Consider the following 22539-nt stretch of genomic DNA (forward strand, 5'->3'; position numbering starts at 1 on the left):
AATAATGCATTTACAACTCTATGACATAAAGATAAGCATAATTTATCACACAGAAAACATAGGCTTGATTGGCAATGGTTATTACTGCTTGTAAACCTATTCATTTTTTGAAACGTTTTAAAACTTCTGTTTTCCGTCAGAGGGGTTCTTGTGCTTCACATGCATTTAGACGCACTAAGATGGTGGTGACCCTTGAACTATTTATTATAGGCAGAATTCTGTTGGCCTGAACTTAATTTTGTCCCCCATTTACCTGCATAATACTCCTGTTCTTGTCATTCGTTTGCTACTATGGAGTGACACCTTCCATGTGAATAGTGAGTGGGAAAGTGTTTGATCAGTTCCTTTTCCAAGCAACTCCAGAGCCAGCATGGTTAGGAGCACCATCTTCTAATCTGATGCACCAGGTTTGATGCCTTGCTCCTCCTCTACTTGCAGCCAGCTGGGTGACCTTGGGCTCACCACAGTACTGATAAAGCTGTTCTGACCCCATACAACCACTTTGAGAGAGTACTCCTTCCTCTTCAGTTTTGGAATGCACAGATTTATTTATTGGAGACATTTGTATACCATCTTCCCTGTCCTTAGGAGTGAAGACTTCTAATCTAGCGAGCCCGGTTTGACCACTCTCCCCCACATGCAGCCAGCTGGGTGACCTTGGGCTCACCACAGCACTGATAAAACTGTTCTGACCGAGCAGTGATATCAGGGCTCTCTCAGCCTCACCCACCTCCCAGGGTGTCTCTTGTGGGGAGAGGAAAGGGAAGGCAACTGTAAGCTGCTTTGAGGCTCCTTCGGGTAGAGAAAAGCAGCATATTAGAACTAGCACTTCTCCTTCTTCAGCGGAGCCAAATAAGGGGAAGAACTGGGAGAGAGCTGCCCAAATTATACCCACAGTAGCCTGGTGCAGACTGGATCAAAGAGGGTTTAGTGGATGGATTTAAGGTTTATTTTTATAGCAAGTTTTTATTGAAAATATTTCTTATTATTGTATTGATTAAGGACTAGCTCTCCAGCATAACTTTCTCTTCATCCTTAGAGTCCGTAAAATAACCCATACTGGATCTGATTTGTGCTGGAACACACACACAAATTGGTTTTGTCTTGTATTTAAAAAAAGATATATGCAGACTAATCAGTGACATTTTGAAATCAGAGTCTAGTAGCACCTTTAAGACCAACAAAGATTTATTCAGGGTCTTAAAGGTGCTACTGGACTCTGATGTTATTGTGCTACTTCAGACCAACATGGCTACCCATTTGAATCAGTGACATTTTGATGTATGAGGAATCTAGGAGCTCAGTGTTAGGGCAAATCGGACTTTTTTCATGCCAAGCAGATGTTCTGCCATTGAGCCACAGCCCCTCCCACTATATTCTGCTCCTGTTCTATATTACTATTTTCATCCATCCCCTTGAGAGCTGGTGTAGTGGTTAGACTAGGATCTGGGAGACCCAGGTTCAAGCCTCTGCTTTGCCATGGAAGCTCGCTGGGTGACCTTCGGCTGGTTGCACTCTCACCTTATCTACCTTACAGGGTTGTTGTGAGGATACAATGGAGAAGACAACATAAGCAGCTTTGGGTCCCTACTGTGGAGAAAGGCAGGGTACAAGTTGAGACTATGGCTGCCATCTGTGGTAGTTGTATTATTGTATTCTAGTAACTGGGGTTTTAATGGGCTTTTTAATAGGATTTTAATGTATGATATTGTATGGATTGTTTATGTAACTTGCCACGAGCCAGTCTCCAAGAGCGGTGGGCTATAAATTAAATAAATAAATAAATATAAATGATACATTCCATTTTAAATATTCCATCCCTACATTCTGCAATCTATTCTCCAAAAAACATGGCACTGTTTGCAAAGATGTAGGATAAATAATGTATCAGGAGTTTCAGTCTAAATGTACAGTAGAACAGAATCCCAAAGAAAATTGTGCAGAATTTAAAAACAGGAACAGGTTCCACTCTCCTCCCACATGACCTATTTCCTTCACAAGAGGGTTTTCTCTTGATGCTGGCTTTTCCAGAAAGCTAGGCCTGAAGTAGTTCAGTTCTTCAGAAGGCACCAATTTTCTTGACTCCAAGTTCTATTTATGCATGTTATTCAAAGATATGTGCATACATGATTAATTTTTTTACGTTGGATACAAAAATATATATGAAGCAAATCAAATCCATTTTCAGTTCAAAAACATCATTCAGACACCTACAGCAAACGACTGACAAATTACGGTTTAATCCTTTCAACAAACAAATCTCTTTAGCTACCTTGGGGCGATGCAGTGATAACAACAGCAGAGTACACTGCAGAGCTGTTGTACATTTAGTCCACTTCTCCAAAGCACTTGATAACTATGTGGATAATGAGCATTATTCGCAGAGACCAAAGGGATGAGTGAGTACACAGTGTGGCTACTGCTGGGATGAAGAAACATGTGTGAGGGGCTGCTTGCCTGGAAGTTTTGACAGGTACCAGGCTCTTTGGGGCAGGAAGGAATTTTTAAGGGCCATTTCCTCCTAACTGGAGTGTTTTGCAATTAAAAAAAAATTAGAATATCTACTTAACAACGATAAAAAGAAGCAATTTGCAATGTCTTGTAAAACAGTTAAAATACAGAATAAAAACAATTCAGTTTCACGTAGATGATGCTTTGCAAATATTCTCTTTTAATGCAGAATGCTCAGAGCAAAAACAAAACCCAACCCTTTCATTTGTGAATGTGGAAGTGTTCAAATCGCAGCAGATTACAGTAAGGCTTTTGATAAGGTCCCCCTGGATGTTCTGATGGGTAAACTGGAGGACAGTAGACTGGATTTCCGGATGGTTAGGTGGGTAGGGAACTGGCTAGAAAACTGCACCCGAAGAGTGGTTGTCAGTGGTATTTCATCAGAGTGGAGGGAGGTGAGCAGCTGAGTGCAACAGGGCTGGGTACTGGGTCTGGTACTTTTCAACATTTTTATCAGTGATCTGGATGAAGGGGTAGGGGGACTCCTCATTAAATGTGCGGATGACACCAAATTGGGGGGAACACCCCAGAAGATGGAGTTAGAGTTCAGTGGGATCTCAGCATGCTGGGAAAGTGGGCAAATGAGAACAAGATGCACTTCAATAAGGAGAAGTGTAGAGTTCTACATCAGGGTCATAAAAATAAGAAGTATGCATTCTGGATGGGAGATATACTTCTGGGTAATGTGTGTGTGAACATGATCTTGGGGTACTTCTGGACTGTAAGGTAAATGTGAGCAGACAGTGTGATGTGGCGATAAAGAAGGCAAATGCAGTCTTGGGCTGCATCAACAGAGGTATAACATCAAAATCACAAGTTGTCATAGTCCCACTGTATACTGCATTGGTCAGACCCCTCCTGGAGTACTGTGGGGTACTGTGTGCAGTTCAAAAGGACGTGGACAAAATTGAGGGAGTTCAGAGGAGAGTGAAAAGAATGATCAGGGGCCTGGGACCAAGCCCTATGAGGAAAGGCTTGGGGATCTGGGAATGTTCAGCCTAGAGAGGGGACATAATTACTGTCTTGAAGTATTTGAAAGGTTGCTACTTCGCGGAGAGCAGAGAAAGGTTCCTATCGGCAGCAGAGGATAGGACCTACAGTGATGGGATTAAACTACATGGAGAATGATATTGGGCACGATCAAATGCTCTTCTTAAGCATGCTATTGTCTATGCTATACTTGTGGTAGTTTTAAACACTGATTGGCTGAGCTGGTAGAATGTCACAAGAATTCCAGTTGCTCAAGGAACAAAGCTATCAGAATGCCTGTATGTGGGAAAGGAAAGTTGTCAGTTTTGCTGTAATTAAATCTCAGGCTCTAGAGCAGCCTTTCTCAATGTTTTTACCATCAAGAAACCCCTGAAACATTCTTCAGGCTTTGCAAAACCCCAGAAGTGGAGCGATAGCACAAAATACAGTTGGGAAGCATAGCTGTGTACACACCTACATGGGTTTCTTCTCCTTCCCATCCCTCCAAGGCTCCATCATTGGCCATTTGGGGGGGGGGGGGCAGGTTGACATGACCATATATGGTTATATCACCCAATAAATGTTTAACAAATTTTAATATAATATATACATATAAGTTATATATATTGGGAAGGAATCCCAGAGTTTAGGGATACTAAGGTGTAAGGCAGCAGTCCCCAACCTTCTTGTAGTCGGGGACCGCCTCCGAGGATGGGAGAGAGCCGGCAGCCCGGCCACAGCAGCTGCACGTAAATGCACACGTGCAGTTGCCGCGCATTCACGTTTTCGCCACTAGGCAGTGCTAACGCGCATGAGAAGATCAGCCGCACGTGCACGTTTTCGCCAGCAGGGGGCGCAAACACGCATGTGCAGCGGCTCCGCGCGTGCGCGTTTGCGTCACTGGCGTGCCAGCGGCTGTGCCTGCCTCTTCCCCCCCCCTCTCGCTGCGGGGGGGAAGGCAGGCGCGGCCGCTGGCGGCCCGGTACCATGGCCTTAACGGCCCGGTACCGGGCCGCAGACCGGGGGTTGAAGACCCCTGGTGTAAGGAACATCAAGAAAGTTGTAAAAACAAGCAATGGACTGAAGAACCAAGTCTAGGAGAATAGAAGCTGGTGCTGCTGGGGAACAAGACAAAGAAGACAAGCAAGTGAGGAAGGGTAAAAGAAGTTAATGAGGGATATAAGTGAGAGGAGGAAAAACAAAATATCTTAGCAAAAACAGGAGAGGGTTTGATGATATGATGGAGCCAAAGGGGGAAGGAAAATGTCTGTTTCAAAACCTCACACAGTATTTGAGGACAGACTGCTTGGAGTTGGTAGAATTGTACGACTGGAAGGGCTCCATGGTTTAGAGCAGTCTTTTTCAACTTTTTGACTGTGGAGGTACATATGAAATACGTTTCAGGCCTCCAGGTACCATGGAAGCGATGACAGCTGGCCATGCCCCCTGCCACATTCCCCATATGCAAATAAAAATATAAAATAAGCAATCTTTAAACCTCCCCCCGCTCCGGAAGAGCAGGAGGAATAAAGGAGTAAGGGCAAGTGGGGAGGAGTTAGGGCGGGCCCTGTCCAGGATAAAAACTCAGAGGGCCCAATCAGGAGCTGCGAAGTGGCTCCTGATTGGGCCCTCCGAGTGTCAAAGCGCGGCTCCCCATTGGCTGGTTGGCCCAGCCTCGCCTGGGCCGGGCGGGGAGTTGCCGCTCAGAGGAAGAAGCCTTCCCCAGCGGTAAGTCCTCCGGCCGGCTTCCCCTCGCACAGGGAGCCTTCTGCCGGGCCCTGGGGCAGGCTCACCTGCCCTTGGGCCCGCCAGAAGGCCACAAAGCCCACTCCCGAATTCCCGAGCCTTCTGCCAGGCCCTGGAGCAGCCGAGCCTGCTCCTAGGCCTGACAGTAGGCCGCGGAGCCCACCGCCCCCGTCCCGAGCCTTCTGCCAGGCCCTGGGGCAGCCGAGCCTGCTCCTAGGCCTGACAGTAGGCCGCGGAGCCCACCGCCCCCGTCCCGAGCCTTCTGCCAGGCCCTGGGGCAGCCGAGCCTGCTCCTAGGCCTGGCAGTAGGCCGCGGAGCCCACCGCCCCCGTCCCGAGCCTTCTGCCAGGCCCTGGGGCAGCCGAGCCTGCTCCTAGGCCTGGCAGTAGGCCGCGGAGCCCACCGTCCCCGTCCCGAGCCTTCTGCCAGGCCCTGGGGCAGCCGAGCCTGCTCCTAGGCCTGGCAGTAGGCCGCGGAGCCCACCGCCCCCGTCCCGAGCCTTCTGCCAGGCCCTGGGGCAGCCGAGCCTGCTCCTAGGCCTGGCAGTAGGCCGCGGAGCCCACCGCCCCCGTCCCGAGCCTTCTACCAGGCTCTGGAGCAGCCAAGACTGCCCCCGGGCCCCGCAGAAGGTCCCAGGCCCACCTATTTTACTCTGTTCCTCCCTTCCTCCCAGCATTCCCTTTCTCCTTCCCTTCCTCCCAGCATTCCCTTTGTTTTTCCCTTTTTCCCTTCCTCCCTCTCTTCCATCTGCCTCTTTCTGGCTACCTGTTTCTCTCCCTCTTCTTCTGTCTCTATCTTCCTCCCTTTCTTTCTGTCTTTCTGTCTCTCTCCTTTTCCTCCTTCCTTCGCCCCATCCCTCCACCCACCCATCATGCTAGGGCCCGCTGTATTTTGCCCACAGCGGTCTTAATATCTAGTTATACATAAAAACCAAGCTCCCATCTCCTTACTCAACCACATTTTGCCTGCAATGTCCCATATGCAAATTAAAATTAAATAAAAATATGCCTCCCCCCACTCTAGACAGCCCCAACAAGCAACAGAAGACCTACTGGGCAACTTTCCCCAGCCATAGGGAAAGAAGCATCATACAGCCATTATCTTAATATTTCCCATGCCACGGTAAATCTGAGGGGCTCTCAAGGTACACTGGTTGGGAAACCCTGGCCTAGAGTGAAGGCCCTGATCTTTGAGAGCTGCACCAAAGAGAAATTCAGACCATTGTGGCTTCATCTCAGCAGCAATGTGGTTTTGGGGTGGGGGAAGTAGGGAGTCCATATGCTATGTTTTTAAATTTGAACTACCTCACCTATTCTAACCTATTTTCCCTTACACAAATATTTGTGACCCAAAGTTCAGTCACACAGTACAAAAGAATCAAATTGGCTTAGATTAATGTTTACTAAATGAAGACATGTTAGAAGTTCTCAAAAAGAAGTGTGCATATCAGAATTTACCATAATTTTATACCTCATGATGACCATAAATGTATTATCCCCAAAGTTGTTACTACAATGCCTGCTAAGTAATTCCTTTGCCTTCACCCTACAAGAGATCTGTGACTTTTACCTGGCATCAGAAAGATGCAAGGAAAACTACTGGCCTTTGTCATTTCAATGGAGAGACACCACTTGTTTTTTGTGATCACAGAAATCAGGGTGCAACCAGACATGAAATGCATTAATGTATATCTATTCGCCTTCTGGCATTGAGATGAGGATGTTGGAAAGAAAATGGCCTATAACTCATGGAATGAAACGTTTGTTTTTCTCCCCCTCCCCCTTTTAAATTTTGTAATATCCATCCTGAAGAGGATGTCCAGAGAACTTGCACATTGTATAGTGTTATTTAGGTTCATGAGGGTATGGTTTTGGTTTTGGAGGATGACCAACATGTGCTCTTTTCTCCACTAGATGTCGCACACCTCCTTCCACAAGGAATCAGAAGAAAAGACATTATGAGTACTAAATAACTGGCATAAATTCCTAGAGAGCAAACTGCAGCCAAGATTTCTGCTTGGCAGAGAAGAAGAGCAGAGACACCAGGCCACTCAGGCTCTGGGAATCTGGGAGATGGCTTTGGACAAAGCCATGTAGGGATATACAGAACAGCGTGCCAAATCTCTTGCTCAAAATAACTTTTCTTAAAGTCCCTCAAGTTTTTTTTAAACAGGGTACACAGAGTCTTGCTCCAATTTACTACCTCTTTCATATTCATATACAGCTGGCAAGCTTCATTCCCCCCCCCTTCTTTTTCCCATTCTATGCCTGTTTTCTTCCAAGGAAGAACCATGAGAATTCTTGACTTCTACTTGAAAATGCAAAATTACTGAAGTAAATTTCAAAGAGGTACAACATCCCAAGAGCTAGAAAAATAACTGCAGATCATTTGCAATGCAGCCTTAAGCAGAGTTATTCCTTCTAGGCACTTGGACTTCAATATAAGCAGTAACTCTGTTTAAGACTGCACAGTCAGAGACCCTCCATCCTGCAGATCCCACCATGATCTAATATGGATTGATTTATGTTTGATAATGATGAGTGTTAAAATTTCACAGACTCAGATGGCAGAGAAACAAAGCCATAACATAATGTATATGGGACATTTCATTTGGAAAGTTTGTGTAATTGGGGGCTGGTGGGCTCATTCATTTAGTAACTTGGATAAAATATACTCTTTGATGTCCGCTTAAACCATTTTGCTCTGCCTCAAGTGGCAGCCTCAGCAAAGGTCAACATTTTCATATTCCATGTGGTCTGAGTCCTCCAGTTCAATCCCTGGAACCAGGTTATAATAGTCCACCGAATGGTTCATATAGAGTTTCTCCCGGTCTGCGGAATCCTTCAGAACATCTGTCACACTCACTGTCTCAGCTTCAAGCCCACCAGCCATGCAGCCCTCCTCTGCAGTGGTCAGTTTTTTGGGTCCCAGTATCTCTTGGTCAAGGCTTCCCTCATTAGTCTGCACCAGGGAATCATCAGAAGCCCCCAGTTTTATTTCCACTTCTTCGTAGAGGTCCCTGCTGCTCCCTAACAGTGTGGCTGATGGTTTCAGAAGGACTTGGTTCCTCAAGATGTTCTTCTCACTCTCAGTAGTAGCTCCAGTAGGTAGCTCACATGGGATATAGCAATGATGTTCTGCCAACTGTTTGGCACAATTGCTCTCTGCTGTGGCCAGACGGCATTCTTTCCCACCATGCAAATCATAGCCAGTCTCCTTCTGCTTGCAAAAGCACCAGAGGACCAAGGCAAGGATAGCCACCAAAGGCAGACAGATAAAGAGAGCTGTTAGTTTATAAGTTTGGCACAGCTCCTGTTTAGGAATGGTTTTAATGTCCAGGCCACTGAAATGCTTGGGGGTGCTACAAATCACTCCACTGTAAAATGGTGCAGCCAGATAGCTTTCCAGGTCTCCAAGCAAAGTACAAGTGCAGTCCCAGCTGTTGTTGGAGAGGCCTAGTGTGAGGAGAGAGGGCTTGAAAATCTCCGAGGAAAGAGAAGATAAGTTATTGAAGTCAAGGTGGATCTCCTGAATTTGACTAGATGCTTTGAGGAATGATTCAGGCAGCTCCTGGAGTTGGTTGCTCTTTAGTTCAATGACACGCAACCTGGGAGCATTTCTTAGAAAACTGTCAGGAAGCCACCTTAGCTGGTTATGATCCAAGTAGAGAATCTCTAGTGTGGAAGAATCATCACTTGTATTGAAAAAGTCCGATATGCTACAATTTGATAGGTAGAGCTCCCTCAAGCCCACAGCTCCACTGAAGAGGCCCCAATCTAAGGAGCCAATTTTAGTCCCAGTAAAATTCAAACAACATATCTCAGGAGCCAATGCAGCCTGAAAATCCTGGAAATCAGTAGTTGTCCTACAGTTGCAGGTATCTTCCACAGTACCTAATGCAAGCTCTATGCCTAGCAAGATCCCACCAAAGAGTATGACTGTCCATCTCTTGTGATCTAAAGCAAGGAGAATACAAGTATTAGTGATCTGTAGCACAACTTATATAAAAGTCACAAGTATATAAACAACAAGAGCCTCTTGTGGCACAGAGTGGTAAGGCAGCAACATGCTATCTGAAGCTCTGACCATGAGTCTGGGAGTTCGATCCCAGCAACTGGCTCAAGGTTGACTCAGCCTTCCATCCTTCCGAGGTCGGTAAAATGAGTACCCAGCTTGCTGGGGGGTAAACGGTAATGACTGGGGAAGGCACTGGCAAACCACCCCGTATTGAGTCTGCCATGAAAACGGTAGAGGGCGTCACCCCAAGGGTCAGACATGACTCCGTGCTTGCACAGGGGATACCTTTACCTTTATATAAACAACAGTGAATGTTTAGGGCTATTGTTTCCAATTTCCATGGAATTTGAATTACTTAGCACCCCAATTGTCAATGTATGTCCAACCAGTGGCTTTAATTCAATGGATTGTTTCAGCAGGCAGAAGGATTTCCTTCAGTGTAGCATCTGTCCAGAATGCATGAAGGTCCTGCGTTGAATCCCCAGCACCCCCAGTTTAAATGATGGTAACTCCTCTCTGAGAGACCCTGCAGAGCTGCTGACAGTCAGAACAGACAATGCTGACTTTTATAGATCAAAGGTTTGACTCAGTAAAAGGCAGCTTGATTTACATGTTACGTTCATGCATAAATGGTGTTGCTACCACCACCTCTACTTAGGTAGAGGCCAGGCATGCTCAATTTTGCAAGATCTCGGAAGCTAAGCAGGGTCAGCTGTCAATAGTATTTGGATGGGAGACCTCCAAGGAACACTAGGGTCAGGATGTGGAGGCAGGCAAACATCTCTTGCCTGGCTGCCAGACAATCCTACAATTGTAGGATCACCTGGCTACCCTACACACATGCCATACAATTAATACATGAATTTATACTAGAGCATATTAAACTCCTAGCAACTGTTGGGAAGAACTTGGGAAACTTGATTGGCTCAGAAAACCTTGTGCTGGTAGGACAGAATTAGCAATCACCCACTGCCACCTGCACTGGAGGGAGCCTGCTGTGTGTTGGTTACCTGGACACCCTCATATGCTGATAGGGTTTCTGGAGCAACCAAATTGAGTGCAAGCAAACAAGCCAAAGAAGCTATGCTCTTCTGCAAACAGTGACCAGTCCCACCTTTTCTGTGAGCACAGCTGGGGGAAGGAATCCAGCTCTCCTTCAGGTAGCCTTCCTCATCAGCAACATTTGGGAGAGGGGACTTGGGGCTGCAGTATGAAGGGAGAGGTGACTGTAATGAAGTAATGAAGTTGTGTTCTGCCTGACTGTTGGCCTCTACACATTGCCATAGCACCACAGGATGAACCCACTGTAAAGTCGTTTCCATGGTGCTACAGTAGCATAGAAAAGGCATCTAGTATACTATTAAGCACAAAGTTCCCAGGCCACACCTTAGAAGGATAGTCTGAGACTTGGGAAAGGCAGCTCACCATTCCTCTTTTTTTATTATTATTATTATTATTTAATTTTTAGACCGCCCTTCTCCCAATAGGTCTCAGGGCGGTTTACAACATAAATAGTTAAAACACAATAAAATCCCCATAAAAACCCCAATTAAAAGTTACATATAACATATAGCGGCGGTGGTCACAATTCTGATCTTAGTTCAGCCTGGTGGAGAGAATAATGATTTTGATTTTGATTTTACTCAGTAGTCTGAGTGAGGGCTATGCAAACAGGCCATTGTTCAGGGACAATGCCTGTTCTGAGTATGGTGAAGGTTCTGACCAGTTTTAAAATTATCTTACAGTCCCATTCTATGTGTGTTTACTCAGAAGTGGGTCCCAGTGACTTCAGTGGGTCTCACTCTCAAGTAAATGCACACAGTATGGCAGCATTAAATCACTTTAACAAATATTTTCTAAGGGGAAGAGTAGAGTGGATGGAGGAGACAGCCTCTCCGTGCTGGGGAGAATCACAGGTCCATTCCGCACGACTTCAATGTTGCAAAAGGCTTGCAAATTGTAAACGCTACTAAATTGTAGTTCTGCCATACTCCTGAAACAATTCCGCAAAAAGCGATTCGTTGTAGCGCTTAAAGGGAAATCTAGAAGAAGAAGAAGAAGAAGAGGAAGAAGAGTTGGTTCTTATATGCCGCTTTTCCCTACCCGAAGGAGGCTCAAAGCAGCTTACAATCGCCTTCCCATTCCTCTCCCCACAAGAGACACCCTGTGAGGAAGGTGAGGCTGAGAGAGCCCTGATATCACTGCTCAGTCAGAACAGCTTTATCAGAGCTGTGGCGAGCCCAAGGTCACCCAGCTGGTTGCATGTGGGGGAGCGCAGAATTGAACCTGGCATGCCAGATCAGAAGTCCGCACTCCTAACCACTACACCAAACTGGCTCTCCAGAAAAGTGGATTCACCCTCCGAAAAGCGCTACACTCTAGCAAGCAATCTGCAACACTAGCGAAAAAGACCTGTGTGTTCCCATTGTTGCGGTTCCAGCAAAGTCCCTCCCCCTGGCTCTCTCCTCCGAACTTTGGTGAAGCGATCACCATTTTTTTTTCTCAGAGCGAACAGAAAGCAACGAACCATAAGGGAAAACTGGTATAAGATGTTTTATAGATGGTATATTACTCCAAAGGTCATTGCAAAAATCTCAGATAGGTTTGATAATAAATGTTGGAAATGTCATAAAGCAATAGGTTCCTTTTATCACATGTGGTGGAATTCTGAGAAAGCAAAAAAGTATTGGGCTAAAATACATATGGTGTTACAGGAAATATTTAAAATGCGATACCCAATGAAGCCTGAATCTATGTTGCTAAGTTTCCACCCAAGTGCTTTACCAACTTCCTCTAGAATCCTCTTCTTCCATGCAACTACGGCGGCACGGTTGGTGTGGGCGAAGCACTGGAAAGCGACTGAGACTCCAACTATTTCTACATGGCTCGACAAATTAGCGGACTTAGCAAAAATGGCAAGACTCACTAACATGGTTAAGAAGAGATCACCGGAAGAATATGATGAACAGTGGAGTGATTATCTGGACTTTCTTAAGAAAGACAGCAGTAACTGTTAGGTTAGGACCAATATGTAATGGGAACTGACTATATATATCTTGAGATAATATCAGACTACACTAAGTATGATATACGTGTATAGACGATGAAATAATTACTTATCAGCTGGTCGCTTTTTTTTCCGCCTTTACCTTTCTGTAAATGCTTTTTATAATAACAAAAAAAAAAAAAAAGCAACGAACCAGCGAGCCTTCATTAACCCAGCGAGGCTTCTCCGGCTACAGTCCCTCCACAGAAGTGCTTTAAAGCTCCCCTAAGTCACAGCTCCATTTGCAAGTTCACTTTATTTTCGGCCGAAAATCACACCCGTGCAGTTGTTAATTGGACCCCATCAAAAGCCAGGAGTTACACTGCCTCACCTGGGGCATGCCGACCAAGACCAAAGACTCTGGGGGATAGGACAGATAGCCAGTCATCAACAGATATAGTTGGGTGTCATTGACATATTGATGACATTCCAGGCCAAAACTACTGATCGGCTGGGTGAGGGGATGCATATAGATGTTGCAGATGCATATATATATTTAAGAGAGAATCACTCCTTGCAGAATCTCACATGTCAGGGGATACAGCTTGGAGGAACCTTCCCCTAGTGTGACCCTCTGTTCTTAATGTTGGAGAAAAAGGACGACAATTTGGATTCCCATGTCAGCTAGGAGATGGGTTAATAGTCCATGGTTGACAATGTCGAGTGCTGCCATTACATCCAACAATAACAGCAGCAGTGACCTGCCTAGATCCAGATGTCTTCGTAGATCGTCTGTGAGGGCAACAAGAGCCATCTCCACCCTATGGCCAGGCTGGAATGAGTCAAGGGCTGATGTTTCCTCCAGGAAACTCTGTAGTTGTTTGTCATGAACCTGGGATACCCTTTTGCGGAACAAGTAATTAACCAAGGCATTTCTTTAAAAGAGTCCAAAGGATGCTTCGCGAGAGAAAGGCTTTGCTAAGAACAAGTTGCTACACCAGATCTGAAGGTCATATAGGCATTCCCCATTTCCACCAACAAATTTACATTTTGCCCACCAAAGTCTTTTCCCATGGCCATAGAAATGGCAAATGCAAGTTGTTGGTTGGGCTGGATGAATCCAGTGTCTTTTTTTTTAAAGAAGCAGCCTAGCCCCAGCCTCCTCTAGTCTTTCTGGGAAGGTCCCTAAAGCAGGGCTTCTCTTACCAGGGGTAGAATCATAGAATCATAGAATCATAGAGTTGGAAGGGGCCATACAGGCCATCTAGTCCAACCCCCTGCTCAACGCAGGATTAACCCTAAGCATCCTAAAGCATCCAAGAAAAGTGTGTATCCAACCTTTGCTTGAAGACTTCCAGTGAGGGGGAGCTCACCACCTCCTTAGGCAGCCTATTTCACTGCTGAACTACTCTGACTGTGAAAAACTTTTTCCTGATATCTAGCCTATATCGTTGTACTTGAAGTTTAAACCCATTACTGCGTGTCCTCTCCTCTGCAGCCAGCAGAAACAGCATCCTGCCCTCCTCCAAGTGACAACCTTTCAAATACTTAAAGAGGGCTATCATGTCCCCTCTCAACCTCCTTTTCTCCAGGCTGAACATTCCCAAGTCCCTCAACCTATCTTCATAGGGCTTGGTCCCTTGGCCCCAGATCATCTTCGTCGCTCTCCTCTGTACCCTTTCAATTTTATCTACGTCCTTCTTGAAGTGAGGGTCTGCAGGAGCCCTGGAGTGGGGGTCGAGGGCTTTTCCCCTCCTGCCTTAATGGACTCAGCCATAAGCTAGGGAATTAGCCACCTGCATTGCTCCCCTTCTCCCGGTCCCAAGTGTGAGTTATATCGTGGTTCCTGCACCTGGGAAGGGGTGAAGCCTGCATGCCCACTCTCACTTTAAACCACTTCCTGTCTCTCCCCCCTCAGTCCTTCTCAACCCTGCCTGTCAGTGTGCATGGTGATGTCTCCGTGGGGTGTGGCAAGGAGTCATAGCCAGCTGACACAACTTCTGGGCCTCCCTGAGGCCTCAAAAATATTTCAGGGACCCTTCTACAGTTGAAAGATGAAAAAGGCTGCCCTAGAGTTAGGGACAGGTTAATAATCTCCTCACTGCTAGCCTTTACCAGCCAATGGGGCACATGATAGGCTGTACAGCTGTCAGTCCTGTCTACATTGGCTAAAATGAGTCTTTGAGACAGCCAAGGAGTCTCTATCAAAAACAGCAGATAAAATGTGGCAAAGTGACAAGATTTTCTCCCTCAAAAACCTCACAAAAGCCTCACACCTAATGTCCATTTGTATAATTTTGGATGGTTCTGTAGTTAAAGACATGGATCAAATTGTTCTAAGTCAGTGGTTCGCAACCTGGGGGTTGGGACCCCTTAGGGGTCAAACGACCCTTTCACAGGGGTCGCGGCAGGGCGAGCAGCTTGGCTGGAGGGGGCACCATCCACACAACAGCCATGCAGGGTAGATCTGGAGCAACAGAAAAGAACAAGATCAGCATGGTGAGACAAGAGGCAGAACTGAACTAAGAAATCACGGGGGGAAACCAATTAATACACAATCATGACAATGACAATGGATCTTCACGCCATTGGTCAGTTTCAGTTTAATTTCTGTGAAAGAACACTTGGATAATTTCATGGTTAGGAGTCACCACAACATGAGGTATTAAAGGATCACGGCATTAGGAAGGTTGAGAACCACTATTGTGCCAGGTACAAGCTAGCAGAGGTAATAGAGGCTGTGAAGTAATTCCTCTTTGTGGCCTTTCCTGCCATCTCCTAAACCCTCATAAGCATCTTATAATATGTTCTTGAGGCCTCATCACAAGTTGTCCATCAAACTCATTCTAGATATCTTAGTTCTCATCTCCGTTAGGGCAGGAACAGAGAGGTCGTCGGGGGCAATCTTGTCAATGGCCTCTGATAAATTACAATGGCAGTCCTCCACCAGAGCAACTACCAAGTCATGAGGGAGCACTGGATCCTGCAGACATGGTAGCCTTGTGGTTGGCTGGCCTCAATATGCTAATGAGACTCAGCTCTCTCTATATATCCTTATCCGCATTTCCTGGTGATGCAGCAGAGGTCTTGAACTGCTGCATGCTCATAGTGGTTAACTGGCTAGAAGTCAACAAACTGAAATTAAACCCTGAAAAGACAGAGGACATTGTTCTCCCCACTTTCAGTGAACTTCAGCTGACCCTTGCTGACTCAGTTAAAAGCCTTGGGTCAAACTGGATCCGACTTTATTACTGGAGAAGCAAATTAATGCAGTTATTTAAAATGTTTTCTTTCAACTAGCCAGTAAAATTTTTATTTTTATTTTATTTATCAATAGATTAAACAGATAAAAAAATTATAATGGCCCTTTACCTTGATACACCTGACCTCCATGCCGCAGTATCATTGAGACTCCCATCAAAATCACCTTATGTCTTGGCTTGATTATTAGTGGAAGCTAGACAGTGCATAGAGCCTCTTGTGGCGCAGAGTGGTAAGGCAGCCGTCTGAAAGCTTTGCCCATAAGGCTGGGAGTTCAATCCCAGCAGCTGGCTCAAGGTTGACTCAGCCTTCCATCCTTCCGAGGTCGGTAAAATGAGTACCCAGCTTGCTGGGGGGTAAACGGTCATGACTAGGGAAGGCACTGGCAAACCACCCCATATTGAGTCTGCCATGAAAACGCTAGAGGGCGTCACCCCAAGGGTCAGACATGACTCGGTGCTTGCACAGGGGATACCTTTACCTTTACCTTTTTTAGACAGTGCATGCATATGATTCCCATTCTTCAAACCTTCCACTGATTTGTTACTGGGCTGTTCAAGGTCTTGGCTAGCACAAATAAAGTCCTTCATGAACTTGGCCCCTCTTACTTCTGGGAACCCCAGCTCTCTATACTCTACAACAACAACTCCATTCATGTCAGCTGGGGTTTCTGCAGATGCCAACCTGCAAACGGGCAACATCAAATGCCCATACGTGTTCTTTTTCTGTTGTGGCTCCCATCTTGTGGAATGGCCTGCCAGGAGAACTCCAGAAGGCTCCCGTCCTCCTGACCTTCCACAAACTATATACAACTGAACTATTCAAGAAGGCTAATAAGGCTGCACAGAAACAAAAATGACTGATCCTATTGTGTAACTTCTGTACCACCTAGTATGTCATGTTAATACTTAAGCCTTAGTGCATTTGCTACTGAATATCCCATTTTGGTGATTGCATTGACTCATTACATGTGATCTGCTGTGAGTCCATGTGAGAAAGGTGGACTATAAAAATACAAATAAATAAATAAGTAAAAATTACATATCATATATTTTCCTGGATAAAAACTGGGAGGTACATAGGATGGTCTCATTAGACCTGCCTTCCCTTCACCATGCTTGCCTACTTCCCTAGCTGCTAACCATAGCTATAGCTTGCCCTGTCAAGAACCCTGTGTGGGTGGGAGGGTGTCGCCCCAGAACTGATGGTTGCAAACTGGTGTTGTTGTCCTTCCCTTCCAAACTGACACAGTTACAGAAGGACATGTGGCCATCATCTCTCCTGCCACTGTCCACCATTGGTCCTCTTGTCCATCCTCCTTCCTGGCCTTCTCTGAGGAAGAACTGAAGACCCTCTGTGGAGGGCAGACAAGGGGACCAACAGAGGAACAGAACAAGGGAGGGCAGGGTTATGTCATTTGTTGAAACCCATAACCTTTACAAGGTAATGCAAAATCTCCAGACTGTGCCTTGGCAACCCCCAGAGAGAGTCTTAGATGCTTTGGCACTATGTCTCACTCCTCATGACTCACCAGCTCAATATTAGCACCAGCCTTTGTTAGCAGTTAAGTCAGGCACTATGAGGAAAAGAATGCCTGAATATTCCACACCTGTAGAATCATTGTTGGGCAATATTCAGATAAACACAATTTACTGTGCAACACTATCTGGTAGAGCCTGTTGCTGACCTTGTTCGCTCTCCAAATAGCATAACCCTGCACCTCTTACCCTATACCGCATTTATTTGTAACCCATGCATTCCTTGTGCTAGTTTAGCCCCCTTAAAATCATGTAAAAGAGTCAGTTTGAATGAAAGTAAGGCTTGGTACAGACATAATGCAAAAACTGTATTTTAGCAATGAGTTTGATCCAGCAATCTGTTAGTAGAAGGTGCTGATGATCACAGATCTTTCCTACATTTTCCTCTTAACAGCAGACCATTCCAACTCTTGGAAAATGTATTCCCAGGGCTCAGGGATGTAGGTGGATTAATAGCCGGCTGAGTTACGAGACTGCAGTGGGGAAGGGGACAAAACCATCTCTTCTACCTCTTCCAACAGAACAGGTCTCCTGATGGAAGAGGAAGAAAGGAGCAATTTTGCCTCCTTACTCTTTTCCAGTAAAGCTTCCCAACTCACAGGGCTTATTCGTTCATTCTTGTCCCATAACGTTGAGAACAAACTTTTCCAGCGATGGATGTGGGTAAGATCCATGATCCTTGCATCCACAATTCACTGTATCCCACTCAGCTTGCAGATGATCACTCAAACCCTGAATTACCTCAGCAAAGGCTGGTTTCACCCCCTTCACTCTGTAACTGGGAAGGACAGATTAAGATGGGACATCATGCAATCAGTGTTAAACCGTCTTCAAACCATGGTTTTTAATTAACCCATGTTCAGACAATCACGCTAACTATAATAGGCTTTGTTTTTGCATGATATTAGAATGGAGAAAAGATAGTCTGTAGACCAGTGGTCCCCAACCTTTTGATCACCGGGGACCGGTCAACGCTTGACAATTTTACTGAGGCCCAGAGGGGGGTAGTCTTTTGCCGAGGGATGTTGCCGTCGCCTGAGCCCCTGATCCACTTGCTTTCCCGCCAGTGCCCCTGACTTCCCGCCGCCCACTGGGGGATGCTGCCAGCACCAGCTGCGCAGTGCCACACCGAGGGGGAGCCCCAGACATGGCGGCCGCCGGAGAACACCAAAGGTGAGCCGGTGGCAGAGTGGCAGGGCAGCCCCTGAGGCAGCAGCCAGAGAGGAGGATGAGCTGCGGCCCGATACCGGTCCCCGGGCCGGGGTTTGGGGACCACTGCGTACATTACATAATTTCTGTATACTTCATCATTATTAGTACCCTCCAGGGAACTGAGGCTAAGAGACAGTGAACTACTCTGGTGAATGGATCATGCTGGAATTGGAATTGTGGCCCCCTTCAGTTACTGCCATCAAAAACCGTATGGGGTGCATTTCAGAGTACCACAAGCCCTTATGAACAGTTCAATCTAAGTGATAGGGAACTAAGGCTCAGGGTTATTGATTTTCCCAAGATACTAGACTTAAGCCCATGCTTTTTAGTAAGTAGCAGGTTATCTCTCTAACCACTGACTTTGTGATAAGTCTTTCTGTAATATGTGATTGGATGCTGTTGACAGAGCCTGCATTATAAACAAAAGACCCACACAGTGCAATACAATGAGATAAGAGTGCAGTGGACACTATTAAACATTACACTGTGATTGAGCTGATCTGCCTGCATACAAATAATGCAAAAACTACAAGAAGCACTGCAAGTCTATGTCTAGTTTTAACTGGTAAACAGCTTTGATGCACCAACAGTAAAGGCTGAACACTTCTTATCAATATAGCTCAACAGCCTCCATTTATTCTTTATGCAGAGTTGCTGTTGTGATTCTGCTTCTCTCATTGTGTAGAATTGGAAGCTCTGGTATGTTGGATCCTGTTCAGGGGACATTGATTTAATCTCTGTTATGGTGGAACAATTAAAAGACTATGAGCCGGAATGGGGTCCCTCCCTGAGCCCTTCCTGACCAATGACATCAGCTTTTCCTCCCTATTTTCTTCCCTTAAAGGTTCAGGAACTCTGTTCAAATTTTAATTCTATCAGTAAGAGTTTCTCTACAAAATTTCAAAACTGAGGAGGAAATCTTACCAGCAGCAAGCTCTGCTTATGAGAATAAAACTACACTCAGTTTGAGCAAAGGATTTTGTATCAAAGGCAATGATCGAGCGAGCCATAGAACTTATTATCCCAGGATCACGTAAAATGTGGCGATATTATTGGCTTCCCAGAACTATTAGACAGAAATCACAGTAGTCATGTCCATTTGTGGAAAGTGTTTGGGGAACTCATGAAGCTTCAACATCAGTGTCCCAAATTTTCTGGCTGCTTGAATCTCATGCTGAACAATGGATGGGTTATTCTACAAATGCACTTTTGTTATACAGTCTCCTTTGAAGCACATGCTGCTGTGAGACACAGGATACCAGATGAGATCAGTGGTATTCAGGAGGCAACCTCTGATCTCTTTGTTTACAGTCCTCGGTTTCTTACCCTGTCTCCCATCCCCCCTCTCTCTTCCCCTCTGCCTGAGATTTTGGGACACTTTAATGCTGGAACTGGGCCACCAAAGTATTTAAGCCACTGCTTCTTAATATGTACAGCCAGCCCCTCTATGTACTTCCAGGATAATATGCCCAGAGTTTCTATATCCCTCATCTCAATTTGGGTGAAAGTACAGCACCCTTGCTCCTCCTGCCTGGTAATATGCTGAACTCCCTTTCCACTTCACCCTGGAAGAACAAAAAATAAGTGTGCAGGGGACTTACAATTCCACTTTTTACCCCTTTTTGCAGTGTCCTGCCCTAAGATGGCTCTTTACACTTAGCAGGCCTCCAACTACAGCCCATCAGAGAGGAAGAGGCTACTTGAGACCCCCTAAACACAACATTATCACAGCCCTTGGTAGGATGCATCTGTTGGTTTAGAGAGGTGGCTTCTAATCTAGGGACAAATATGGGGGGTATCATGTGATTTGCTTTTGCAAGGAAAGGAGTCCTGAAGGCATGTTTTCTTGGGGTCCATGTTTGATCTTGGCAACCTTGTCTGAGTGTGTGTGAAATGCTACCTAGTGTCAGCTGGAGCACTGATGACTGGCAACAACAATACTCTGTGCTCACCTGCTACCTGCTCACAGACCAAGAGCTGGTACACCTTTTATTTCCTATTAAATAGTCCCTCAAGCATATTTTGGATCAAGGCTGCCTATTTGCAGAGATTGACAGCCCACCTGTTGCACCTGTTCTGCATGTAAGAAGTACCCCAAAACTCTCCATCACAACTTGCTTTGGAGTCCCTCCAGACACCCACCTTGCAAAGACCCTCCGGCCCATTGCTGCCTAGCCTGTCAGACAAACCTGTGTCCCTCTCACCTTTTCCTATTCAGCCCTTTCCAGATCAATCTCCATTTTACAAATCTTGGGGAAGGTCTTGCCAGGATGGATTCTGAGAGGAAGGAATCCCTTTGTGGAAGCCACTGATGTCGCCAGCGAGCTCCTCCTCTAACAACCCCACATGCAGACCGAAGAGTCCTTCTTCAAGAAGCCAGGCAGTGAGAGAGACCTGTGGAGCCAGCATTATTGGCTGCTGCGCTGCCGGGGGGGGGGGGGGGAGAGAAACCCACCAGCAGTCTTCAGCCTGCCTCCCTCTTGCAGGTCTCTTGCAAAGGCAACTGGCTGAATGGGGGGGGAGGGGCTATCCCTCAGCAACCCTGGGCTCCTCGGAGAAGTGCTGAAGACACAAGCACAGTGCACGGACATCTTACAGGTTTCCTGTCATGAATCCTTCACCTGGGATGTAAAGTGTGGAGAAAGTTGTGCCCTCCAGCCCAGGGCCTGTCTGCTGACCAGTGAGCATGGTGCAGTGCAAGCGCAGCCTCAGCCACCTCTGGGAAGTCTGCTGCGCATTCAGTTACACCGCGACCCACAACAGGGCACCAGACCTTTGAGAGGTGGGCAAGTCTGTTGCCAGAGTTCTTCCGCTCCCTCTAAAGCGCTGAGTGGCACCGACTGAGAAAGAAGAGCCATTGAGAGACTGTGGGAAACAGTTCTGCGCAAAGCCAAGTGGGGAAAGGGATACCTGTTTTTGGCCCTGACAGCAGCCATGAGACCCACTTTTCACCTCTCCCAGAAGAACTGTAAGAAGCCTCTTGTATTTGCAGCCGCAGAGAAGTCAGGCCAGCCCAACTGCCTTCCATGCGCTTCTCCTGCCACCCCCAGGCCTGAAAGGGTTAAGAAGGCTCGGTGCCTGCTTGGCTCCCAGAGAGAAAGCGGATACTCCGAGCCCTCGGATTGTGTGCCGCTGCCGCTAGCGGGGCGGCGATCCCCCCTCCGCCCGTTCCCTTCGCCCCTTTTTCCTGTCCAGGGTCTCCCGCGGAACCACCAGGCCCCTGTTTCTTCAAGGCAGGCTCGCCCTGAGAACAGCAGCCTTCATTCAGCCTTTCGCCCACGGGAGCGAGGGCAGCTGGTTTCCGGGGAGACGCGCCCAGGAGCAGGGCGCATCTTCCTCCCGCCCAGGCCAGGAGGGCCCAGGAGGGCCAGAGCCCCAAAGTCTGGCGAGTGGCCACCCTCCCCAGGCCCCGCCCGCCTTCGACGCCCCTAGCAAGGGCGCAACTGCCCGCTGGGTCGCGCGGTCGCCGGAGCGGAGCCAGAGGCTCTCGAACGGGGGACCTGCTCTGGATCCGCGAGGTGCGCCCTTGCTCCGCGACGAGAAATCCAGGAGCCCCGGCAGGGCGAGCCCCCCGGGGCCCAGGTGGCCAGGCACTCACCTGCCCCGGCCCGGCCCATTCTCTGAGCGCGCCGCGCCGAGCCTCGCCTCGCTCAAGGCTCCTCCATGCCCGGGGTGCTGCTGGCTGTGCGAGGTCCGGCGGGCAAGGCTTGGGTCGGCCTCCTTCCCCGGGGCGTGGTCCCCCTCGGCTAGGCTAGGTGCGGGCGGCCGGGCCTCGGAAGGAAGGGAAGGGACTCTGGGCAGCGGCCCGCCTGGCGTGGCTCTTGCTGCTGCGCCCCGCTGCCTCCGCGCGCCTCTTCTGCTTCCAGGCTGGTTGGTCACGAAGAATTCTGTGTAACTCGCAAGTGTACGGAGAGACACCTACGGGGAGCCTGCAGTAACGGATCCAGTCGAAGTCTCGCCTTTTGTCATTTTGTATTTGCGCTCCAGCGAAATATGTTTGAAACTCTCCATGTTGAGCACTCCAAATCTCAGGACATGTGTGCGTGTGTGAACGGCGATCGGCGCTGCTTCGCGCCAGAGAGCGTCGCGGGGAAGAGGCGAAGGGTGTGGCTCGCCATTCCCGACGCTGGATCCCCTCCCTCACCGACCCGTAGAGTTGCAGGACCCCTCCCCTCTGCCCTAAGCAGGCGGAAGACCTTTCTCAACTGAAGCCAGCCCTTCTGAAAGGGAGGACCGGGCTTATCATGCCAGTGTCGGGCGACCTTTCTCTCTACTTGCCGATATTTTGGAAATGACATC

General features: G+C 47.3%; 1 protein-coding gene across 1 annotated transcript; it reads right to left on the minus strand.

The window, feature by feature from the left end:
- Positions 1-2003: 2003 nt before the first annotated feature.
- On the minus strand, positions 2004-22376 carry LOC143835763 (uncharacterized). Its single transcript, XM_077333928.1, has 2 exons — positions 21839-22376; positions 2004-9182 (listed from the first exon to the last, which is right to left on the minus strand). The coding sequence occupies exons 1-2, from the start codon at positions 21855-21857 to the stop codon at positions 7948-7950; spliced, it is 1254 nt and encodes a 417-aa protein (XP_077190043.1). The 5' UTR covers positions 21858-22376; the 3' UTR covers positions 2004-7947.
- Between the last annotated feature and the right edge of the window lie 163 nt (positions 22377-22539).

The sequence above is a fragment of the Paroedura picta genome, chromosome 4, assembly GCF_049243985.1.
Source record: "Paroedura picta isolate Pp20150507F chromosome 4, Ppicta_v3.0, whole genome shotgun sequence".
Taxonomy (NCBI): domain Eukaryota; kingdom Metazoa; phylum Chordata; class Lepidosauria; order Squamata; family Gekkonidae; genus Paroedura; species Paroedura picta.